At 38.4% G+C, this 10,745-nt stretch overlaps 2 protein-coding genes and 1 long non-coding RNA gene across 4 annotated transcripts in view; 2 read left to right on the forward strand and 1 right to left on the reverse strand.

The window, feature by feature from the left end:
* The window catches only part of LOC109842701 (protein TRIGALACTOSYLDIACYLGLYCEROL 2, chloroplastic-like), a 9,359-nt gene extending 7,990 nt beyond the window's left edge, over positions 1 to 1,369 (forward strand). The window contains exons 7-8 of one of the 2 annotated variants that reach the window (XR_002247352.1): positions 747 to 866; positions 1,136 to 1,369. The gene's annotated coding sequence lies outside the window, so the exon portion shown is untranslated. The remainder of the gene's footprint in view (positions 1 to 746; positions 867 to 1,135) is intronic. The other variant, XM_020411561.1, reaches the window with a different exon arrangement.
* Positions 1,503 to 2,008, forward strand: LOC109843098. Its single transcript, XR_002247510.1, has 2 exons — positions 1,503 to 1,567; positions 1,640 to 2,008. It is a non-coding gene; the product is annotated as an uncharacterized LOC109843098 (long non-coding RNA).
* On the reverse strand, positions 3,280 to 4,855 carry LOC109843743 (metallothionein-like protein type 2). Its single transcript, XM_020412701.1, has 3 exons — positions 4,710 to 4,855; positions 4,161 to 4,241; positions 3,280 to 3,530 (listed from the first exon to the last, which is right to left on the reverse strand). The coding sequence occupies exons 1-3, from the start codon at positions 4,778 to 4,780 to the stop codon at positions 3,443 to 3,445; spliced, it is 240 nt and encodes a 79-aa protein (XP_020268290.1). The 5' UTR covers positions 4,781 to 4,855; the 3' UTR covers positions 3,280 to 3,442.

A 10,745-nucleotide genomic window follows, 5' to 3' on the forward strand; every position in this document is an offset into this window, starting at 1 on the left:
TCCAAAAGAGAAGTTCAAAATGCAGTAAATTTTTCATCACCAAGGCTTATTTTTGTATGAAACTTACTTCATCTTCTATTCATATGGTATCTGCATGCATCTAACGCTTATGGAATTTATTGTATAGGATTTGCAATAAATATTTGTTAGGTCATGAGAAAGTTAGCTGACCATCATTTAGCCAAAATTTTGCTGATTAGTTTCAAAGTCGTTCACAATTTTTAAAGTTTATGATCATTTAATGAAATAATATTAGACGTCGATGATAGTGTTGTAAAAAAATTCCTACTTTCAATTCTATGATTAATTATTTTGAAGGGTTAGTTGTGGATACATTCCGTATTATGAGGGTATAGATATTTACACCTTCATAAACTATTTTCATAGTATACGATATTACTATTTTAACCTTAGTTTAGAGGTCAACCCTGGAGCGAAAAAGATAACTAATTTATTCATTACGGGGTTTCCATGTGATATCTCAACCTAACAGGGAAATAACATCTTTTGAGGTTCAGAGGCTTCATGTGTATCTGAGAAACGTGTTCTTTGTTTCTTCCCCCCTGAAGTTTTGTTGTACTGGTTGAAGACGTGCACATGTTCTTTTCTAAAGTTTTAAGGCGGACAATCTAAATCTACATAATTTCATGTAATTTGTAACATTGAAATGATTTCAATCAACATCAATGCATATTTTCCCTTGCTCATCTCTTGCATTTCTTTTTCCTTGTTACTGTTTCCTTTAGTCTTGAAGGGTTTTGGCCTTAAACCCCTTATCCTCAACTTGGAGAAGGTGAAGATGTTGAATTTTGAGGAGCATTAAATCTCAGCCATAGACTCCTCACCAGAATCACTCTATGCAAATAGTAAGTTTGTCACGGACCAACGTGGAAAATTATACACAGATGATAGAATAGAACGAGCTCAAGCAAAACATTTAATTCCAATTTTACTGTCTAAGCTCAATATTTTTGCATGTGAGGGGGGCTAGAAAATCTAGATACCTATTGAATTATTTGTTATATTGAAAATTTTACCTTCTTTTTTTGTTACAATATTTACTCCAAAGTTGTTTCTTTCATTAGAAATTTATGAATTCAACTATTTACTGACTTTTTCAATGATTTTCCTGCAGGAAGTATGTCCAAAAGAGAAGTCCAGAATGCAGCAAATGTTTCATTACCAAGGCTTGTTTATGTACGAAACTTGATTTCTACCTTGAATTTTGCATGGCTTAATTATATTCATGACCAAAGCTTTGCCGGGAACTCAGAAAAATAGATATTTCTTGTACATCCTATTAAAAGTTTCTTGTTGGAAAGAGCAACAGAAGTCTTTATTTATTTATTTATTTATTTTCATGACTTCATATTCAATTTATATGGTTTTCTGCATGCACCTAATGCGTGTGGAATTTGTTGTCCATTGATTTAGCCAAAATTTTGCTGATCAGAGTCGAGTTCGTTTGCAAATTTCAAAGTTTATGATCTTTTAATGAAAGAATTTTAGGCGTCGGTGACAGCTTTGTGAAAAAAGTCATTTAGAGGTCAACCCCAAGGCGAAAAAGGTAATTTATTCGTTACGCGGTTTCCACATGATATCTCAACCTAACGTAGGAATAATATCTTCTGAGGCTCAGAGGCTTCATGCGTATCATTCAAGTTTCCAGAAGAAAGATTCGTTACGCAGTTGGAGCTTCCAGGGAGAGAAGGCTGTAGATGTTGATGGAAGGAGAGCGACATCTTTGCTGGAATCTTAGGAGGGGGGTTAATTCGCAAGGGGTCAATTTTAATTAAGTTTTGAATCAGGTTTACTTCGTAAACAAACGAATAAAGATCGAAGTCGGTTGAATAACACAAATTTTGAGTTCAAAGCTACTGCTGCTTCCATTGTTCACCATTTTTTAGCAAGAAAGTTCAACGAGGAGAGGCTGCGTCCTTTGCTTTTTGGCTCATGAGAACCAAAGATCATTTCAAAAACAAAGAGCATCAGCTTTATCTTGTGGTATGACACACTTTAGACGAGAGAATATTGTTATCGTGATTTATATGGATAGAATGATATTTTCCCACGTACAATAATCATGTGGCTAAGGGGCTGTTTGTTTGCATAAGGGGGAAGGGAAAAGCCTGTCAAAACTGATACTTTTGACAGGTTTTCAACATATTTCCCCCGCTAAAAGAGGCAACCAGACGCGCCCTAAACACCTTCGTTGTTCATTTGGTTGAGGTTCAGTTGCATCACTGTACATGGAAAACGTCCATTCAAATGTCATATTAGACTTTGACTTGTATATGATCTTGGATAGCCAAGGAATCAAGAGCCACTTCCTTTTCATTTTTTAGATATATTTTTTGACCAAGCGTACGTCTTGAGTGGATGACTAAGTTAATTATTTGAGTTTAAAGCTACTGCGTAACTGCCTGCCATCTTTATCATTTTTAGTGGCAGAAGGCAAGGAGAGGAGATTGCTTGTGGTCCTATGATGATGAAAACTTTGATTTATGTAATCACGAATACCGAAGATCATTCAGACGACAAGGCTTAAAGCAGCTCCTCTATATATGAAGCTTCTACACTGAGTAAGGCTTGTGTGGATGAAGTTATCCGTGTGTTATCTGTAGGGTTATTATGGAAAGCGAATATTCTATACTTTTTTTTTTCATGTATCATTTTATAGAAACCATCTTTAATTTTTAATTTATATATAAATCATCTTTATAGGTTTTTTCGTTACAATCGCTCATCTGATCCACTTTTTAATTTTCTTTTTTTAAATTGATCACACATAACCTCCATTAAGAATATTCATCTCTAATATGTTTGTTATTTGACAACTAATTATTACACAAAAATCGGAAGGAGAAAAAACTTGGCCTAAGAATGAGCCTTGATATGATGGTCGACTATAATGAAAAACAGTTTAAAAATAATTTATATATAAATTGATAATCAAAGATGGTTTATGTAGAATAACTCTATTTCAAATGCGGTTTTTAGGAGAAAACTAACTCAATTAATATTTATGAACAGAGGACTATTTTCCAACACAGTGAATGATGGATGATCTTTTTTCAACACGTTGATGTTATGCGTGACTGATATCGGTAACAAACATATAATTTCACTCAGATAACAAAGACATAATTTCGTTTAGCATCAAGGGGTCGATGTGTTCATAAAAATTTACCGTGTATATTATGAAACACATAATATCTTAGAATTTATTAAATTCGATATATCTATGTTCATGTCCATGCTCCTTAGATAGCCAAAGAATTAGACACTAAACCACAACTATTTTCATTAAGATAGACATGAAAGCGTACATAGAGGAAAGCACACAGAACATTCAGTCCTTAGCAATGAAGCATATGGCCTCATTATTATTCCAAGTACTAATATTATTATATTAGTACATCACATAAGGATCCATATTCGCTCATTTGCAGGTGCATGGATCACAGGTGCAGTTGGATCCGCATTTGCAGCCACCATTCTCTCCCTCAACAGCTTCAAACCCTTCAAACCTGCAAATTTGAGAGATATACTTAGTATTCTCGATCAGAATTTGGTGAATTTTGCTTGGTTTAATCATTTGACATGTAGAGAAAATTAATAAATAAAGACCATTTTTGAAGTTTTATAAATAAAATCAAACAGTGTTTATCGCCCATTTTTTTGACACGACATCATGACCGGCCAAAAAATGGTCGATTCTGCAAGATAGATGCTTAAAAATATGCGACTACTAGTGATAACCATTAATTAGTGGTCACTAATTGTACAAGACTACTAGTCTTGTGATTTTTAAAGGATCTGCTATGCAAAATCGATCACTTTTTAGTCAGCTACTGCGATATCACCAATAACCAAAAAGTGGTGGATTTTACTAATTAAGACAAAAAAATTTATCAAATTTGCTAATTAGTTTTAAGAAAGATATTTTAAAAAAAATTCTCCTTCATAAAGCATTTTTCCTTCATAAATCTACCATGATTTTTGTGGAGTTTTACACAAAACTATTATAATTTTTTTATTAGAGACAATTATCATAGGCTTTCAAAAAGATCATGGTAGTTTTGTGAAAAAAGTTCACGGTAGCTATGTGAAATTTATCCTCTACTTTAAATTATTAAGACTAGGTTAAAGAAACAAACCCCTTCTCAGGTGCAACACCAAGGATCTTGGTTTGGGCGGTGGTGATACTCTCTTCAGCAAAGACTGGGTTCCTCTTGCAGCTGCACTCAAAAAAATAAAATAAAATAAAATCAAAGAAGAACACACACAAAATAAATTTGATCTAAAGGTCGAAAAGATTTAAAAGAAAAAGAAAAAAAATGTAAGAATCAAATGATGTGCAAAGGTTAAAAGATATAATAACACCAAGAAAAATTAAGAATAATTAGCATAAAAAAGGACAAGAAAAATCATTATTTAGAAACTATAAATTTTGTTTTTTAAAAAAATAGTAATTACAGTTATTTTTAAGATCTATCATCCATTTAATAATAAACTTTTATGATTGAAGAACTTGTTCTAAATCTTTAAAGAAACCCCATCTCGCAAGATCAATTGGGGAACTGATGAATACTAAAAATAAAAGAAATAATCTGATTACAACCAAAAAAATCATAATTCACAGAGAAATAAAACATTATAAATTTAAAGAAAAATTTAGTACAATTTTTTGTGTTATTAGGGATTACCAGGTGCAGCCACTGCAGGTGCAGCCGCTGCCACACTTGCAACCAGAGGAACAAGCACCACAAGAAGACATTATGCTCTCAATTAATAAAGAGGACTAAAACACTTACGAAAATGTATCAATTACGCTCTAATCTGATGACAATTACGGAAGCAGAAGGACTCCAATTTATAGAGAGGAGAGGATAGATAGGGTTGAGCATCATCGTACACGTGTCGCTTCCTTCTTTCTGAATTGAATTTGTTGGGCGCAGAGTCATGCACTCACGCCGCGGAAGGGATATAACCCTAGAGAAAACCCTGACTTTTATCGTCACAAAAGCTCAAGTCAACCTCTATATTCTTGTTTTACTAAGAAAATAAGAATATAAAGTAAAATATCTCAACAAAGTAAAATATACACTCTTCCTCTAATCAGTTCTAGGACTGACTTGTCGAGGGAACCTACAAGCAATAGCCAACACCCAGAAAACAATAAAGACAATCAGTTCTAGGACTGACTTGTCGAGGGAACCTACAAGCAATAGCCAACACCCAGAAAACAATAAAGACACGAGATTTACGTGGTTCGCTACAAGCAATAGCCAACACCCAGAAAACAATAAAGACACGAGATTTACGTGGTTCGGTAAACTTGCCTATGTCCACGGGAGAAGAGGAAGGGGAGATTCCACTATGAGGAGAACACCGACGACTTGTACAATCCACAAGCTCGTCTCAAAAGAAGAAGATTTGATTTTTTACCCAAAAGAAATTGAACTCTCTCTTGTAAAATCTCTCCAAAACTCTCTCCTCAAGATCTTTTTTTTCTAGCCGCCAAAGAAATCCTTTTTTTTTCTTCTCTTAAAAAAAACCCTAGAAGAAGAGTTCATATTTATACCAAAAAAATCAGCCCAAACAATCTCAGTTTTCTAATTTTTTTTCTTTTTCTGCTCCCGCTCCCGCTGGACTCGGCGCTCCCGCGAGACAACTTTTGTGTCTCGCGGGTGTTGTGCCCCGAGACACCCACGTGGGTGGGTGTGGCCCCCACCCCCACGTGTTCACAATTCTCCACCAGGTACATCATTTGATAAACCTCAAAATTTGGACAGAAGAACATCGTGAACATCACCAAAGAGATCTGAAACACCAAAATCAGACCAAACTAGGCCAAACCAGGCCAAATCAGCTGCGCCACTTTACCGTGGCTGCCTACGTACCCTCCATAGGGATCAAGCTAATCGTAGTTTAGGATTTGTTCTCCATATAATCTCCACCTCACCCCATCACCGTCTCAAAGGGTCATGCCCACTTGGGTAGTTCAACACGGGCTGATGTGAAGCAAGTCCAAGCAATGCTTAAACTTGCTACCTGTGACCATCTTGGTTGACATGTCCGCGGGATTCTCATTCGTATGCACCTTCATGAGAGAAATATCGTCTTCCTCTATGACATTCCGCACGAAATGATACATGACATCGATATGCTTGGTACGAGCATGATGAACTTGATTCTTCACCAAGTGAATCGCACTCTGACTGTCGCACCACAAGTTCACGTTCTCCTGCTCAATCCCCAAATCGTCTAGAAGACCTCACAATCACAATGTTTGATTCACTCCCTCCGCTATAGTCATGTACTCGGCCTATGTAGTAGAAAGTGCCACTGTAGCATGTAACATCGATCGCCAACTAACTGGAGCCCCATGTATCCTGAATACATAACCAGTAGTAGATCGCCGTCTATCTAGATCGTCTGCATAATCTGAGTCCATAAACCCGTCAATCTGATATGTCTTTCCACCAAAACACAGACCCGTATCAACGATACCCTTCAAGTACCTCAGGACCCACTTCACCGCTTCCCAATGTGCCTTTCCCGGATTCGCCATGAATCTACTGATGACACTGACCGCCTGTGAAATATCTGAGCGTGTACATACTATTGCGTACATCAAGCTGCCAACTACACTAGCATAAGGTACACGCTCTATGTGTGCCTTCTCTTCCGTTATAGTTAGAGATTGTTTACCTGAAAGCCTGAAGTGTGTGGCGAATGGTGTCATCATCGACTTAGCACTTTGCATCCTGAACATCGTGATCACCTGCTCTATGTAGCCCTTCTGACTCAAGAACAATCGCTGATTCGCCCGCTCTCTCCTAATCTCCATACCCAGTATTTTCCTTACAGCGCCCATGTCCTTCATCTCGAACTATTTACCAAGTTAAGATTTTAGCCTATCTATCTCCATCCTGCTCTTAGAAGCAATAAGTATGTCACCCACATACAAAAGAAGATAGATATAATCACCTCCACGAAGCTTCCGAATGTAAACACAACAATCATAATCGCTTTGGAAAAATCCATGCTTCAGCATGAAGGAGTCAAATCGCTTATACTTCTGTCGAGGAGATTGCTTCAGTCCATAGAGTGACTTCCTCAAGCGACACACATGATTCTCCTTGTCCTCAACCTTGTAGCCCTCAGGTTGATGCATATAGATCTCTTCATCCAAGTCTTCATGCAAGAAGGTCGTTTTAACATCGAGTTATTTTAGCTCAAGATCACCATGAGCAACAATACTCAATAGCACTCGAATAGAAGTGTGTTTCACCATCGGAGAAAATATCTCATTATAATCCACACCCTCTCTTTGTACAAACCCTTTAGCCACTAGCCTCGTCTTATACCTTATACCACCGAGCTCTGAAGGATCTTCCTTTCTCTTATACACCCACTTACAACCAATAGCTTTTCTTCTTACGGGCAATGGGACCACCTCCCATGTTTAGTTCTTCCGAAGAGATTCTATCTCCTCCTCCATCGCAGCCAACCAACTCTCACTATCTTTATCCCGAATAGCTTCCTTGAAGGAGACCGGCTCATCTTCCTCCACCGAGCGTATTCCACCAAATTAACCTGCCAATAGTGCTTTAGGGATTGATCAGCCCCTAGCTTCAGTACATGCTTGTATGCTCGCCTTGGCCTAGTGGAAGCCAAACTATCCTCGAGCTGCTGTTGTAGTGCTTGTGTATTCTCCTACTAAACCTCTTCCTGCTCAAACTCATCATCTACCTGATTTCCCACTTGAACATGACTAGAACCTAGTTGGTCTTTAGATTCTATCTCAATAACTTGAGACTTTGAAGTCCCAACAGTCCCAACACCATCATCCATGGGCGCCTTAGCAATCATGGATTTCTCATCAAAGGTAACATCCCTGCTGATCACGAACTTCGGATCTTCTGTACACCAAAGACAGTAGCCTTTTACACCCTTTGCATATCCCAAGAATATAGCCTTCTTGGCCCTCGCATCAAGCTTTCTCTCATTGACGTGATAATAGGTGGTACACCCGAAAATCCGGAGCCTCTCATAATTTGCATGCTCCCCTGACCACACCCTATAGGCTGTATCACTATCCAATGTAGAATGCGGAGAATGATTTACAATATAACAAGTTTTAGCCACCGCTTCTGCCCACCATTCCTTACCCAATCCAGCATAAAATCACATACTCATTGCTTTCTTCTGTAATGTTTGGTTCAGCCTCTCCACGATCCTATTTTGTTGTGGTGTAGATCTGACTGTCCAGTGTCTTGCAATGTCCTCCTGATCACATAACTCCTTGAAGGCACCATCTGGGTATTTTGTACCATTATCAGATCTCAGTATCTTCAATTTCTTCCATGTCCTGTTCTCAACCATTGCCTTCCACTTCTTGAATGTCTTGAACACCTCATTCTTATGCTTTAGAAAATAAATCCAAGCATACCTCGAATAATCATCTATGAATGAGACGAAATATCTGGAACCCCTTTTGGAAGTTGTTTGAGCCGGACCCTAAACATCTGTGTGCACATAATCTAGTATCCTCCTGCTCTTAGACTTGCTTCTCAGAAACTGGACTCTGTGTGCCTTTCCGTACACACAATCCTCGTAAAAATCCATGCAAGGTTTTTTCAGATTCTTCAGCAGACCCTCCTTACCAAACAGAACTAGACCATTCTCTGACATGTGCCCAAGTCACCTATGACATAACCGTGTGTGCTCACATAGGTCTCCACCACTTCCTTCAGTTCCAACCGCTGCATCTCCCGCCACCGTCGTACTTAAGAGAGTATATAAATTACCGTGACGAACATCCTTCGTCACTACAAAGGAACCCCGAACAACCTTCTTCACTTCGTTCTCTGTAACAATCCTGCAACCATCAGAGTCCAATGCACCAACTGAGATAAGATTCTTTCGCAAGTGGGGAATGTGCCTCACATTCGTCGAACTCCATCCTGCATCTTGATCTTGATATTACCTAGCCCCATTGTTTTACAAGCATAGTTGTTCTCCATCAATACGGTTCTACCATCAATGCTTCTGTAGGTAGTAAACCACTTTCTATTTGGGCACATATGGTAAGAGCAATCTAAATCAAGAATCCACTTCCCGGAGATATCATTGCCACCCGTGACGACATAGCATTCATTCTCGCTCTCTTCCTCTGAAACATAGCTCGCTTCTTCCTTGTCTTCTCTCTTCTCGGTCTTATTGTTGTTCTTCTTCCCACCTACTCTCTTATTTGGACAGTCGACCTTGCAATGCCCAACTTCATCGCATTTAAAACACGATCTTTTCACAATAGGTCTTGATTTAGATCTAGACTTTTCTCCGTTGCCTTTTCCTCGCTCATTGCCCCTTACTCTAGCAAAAAAATCTCTGCGCTTGTTCTTTGTTACCATCAGTAGTCATGTCATTGGTTGTAATCTTCCGGAGGTCATCCTCTAGAAGTGCCGTTCTAGTCTCATCTATCATCAAATTGTCTCATACAAACATCAGTGTTTGTATCAGATTCTCATAAGACTTCGGCAGAGATAGAAGTAGTAGAAGCGCTTGATCCTCATCTTTAACTGTCACATCTATGTCCTTTAAGTCTGATATGATCCTATCAAACTTGTTGATGTATTCCCGGATTGATGGGCCCTCCTCCATCTTGCAAGTATACAAATTGGATTTTAAATAGATCTGGTTCGTTAGACTCTTCGTCATGAAAGTGTTTTCTAACTTCGACCACATGCCCGCAGTCGTTTCCTCTCCATCTACCAAGAAAGCTACATCCCTTTCAAGGCAAAGGATAATCGATGTCAGTGCTTCCAGATCCAGCTCCTCCCAATCCTCATCAGACTTATCTTTGTGCTTCTTCTCTTTTCCAGCCAAAGCCTTGTGCATTTTTTGCAAAATCAACGAGTTTTCTATCTGCATCCTCCAATAGGGAAAATCATTATTCTCATTGAACTTTTCGATCTCGTACTTTCTAACTTTAATTATTTTGCTAGTTGACGCCATCCTCCGCTTGTATAAATCCGCTTCTCTCAGGAAATTACCGAGCACCCCCTCAAACCAGAAGCTACACTACTCCCAATCTGAATAACAGCTCTGATACCAATTGTTGGGTGCAGAGTCACGTCCTCACGCCGCGAAAGCGATATAACCCGAGAAAAAGCCCTGGCTTTTATTGTCATAAAAGCTTAAACCAACCTCTATATTCCCGTTTTACTAAGGAAACAGGAACAGAAAGTAAAATATCTCAACAAAGTAAAATATACACTATTCCTCTCATCAGTTCTAGGACTGACTTGTCAAGGGAACCTACAAGCAATAGCCAACACTCAGATTATAGTAAAGACACGAGATTTACGTGGCTCGGCAAACTTGTCTATGTCCACATGAGAAGGGGAAGAGGAGATTCCATTATGAGGAGAACACCGACGACTTGTACAATCCATAAGCTCGTCTCAAAAGAAGAAGATTTGATTTTTTACCCAAAAAAATTGATCTCTTTCTTGTAAAATCTCTTCAAAACTCTCTCATCAAGATCTCTCTTTTCTAGCCGTCAAAGAAACCTTTTTTTTTTCTTCTCTTAAAAAAAACCCTAGAAGAAGAGTTCCTATTTATACTAAAAAAAACAGCCTAAAAATCTCAGTTTTTTGTTTTTTTTTCTTTTTCTGCGCCCGCTCCCACTGGACTCGGTGCTCCCGCGAGACAACTTTTGTGTCTCGCGGGTG

The sequence above is a fragment of the Asparagus officinalis genome, chromosome 5 (assembly GCF_001876935.1).
Source record: "Asparagus officinalis chromosome 5, Aspof.V1, whole genome shotgun sequence".
NCBI classification, from domain to species: Eukaryota; Viridiplantae; Streptophyta; class Magnoliopsida; order Asparagales; family Asparagaceae; genus Asparagus; species Asparagus officinalis.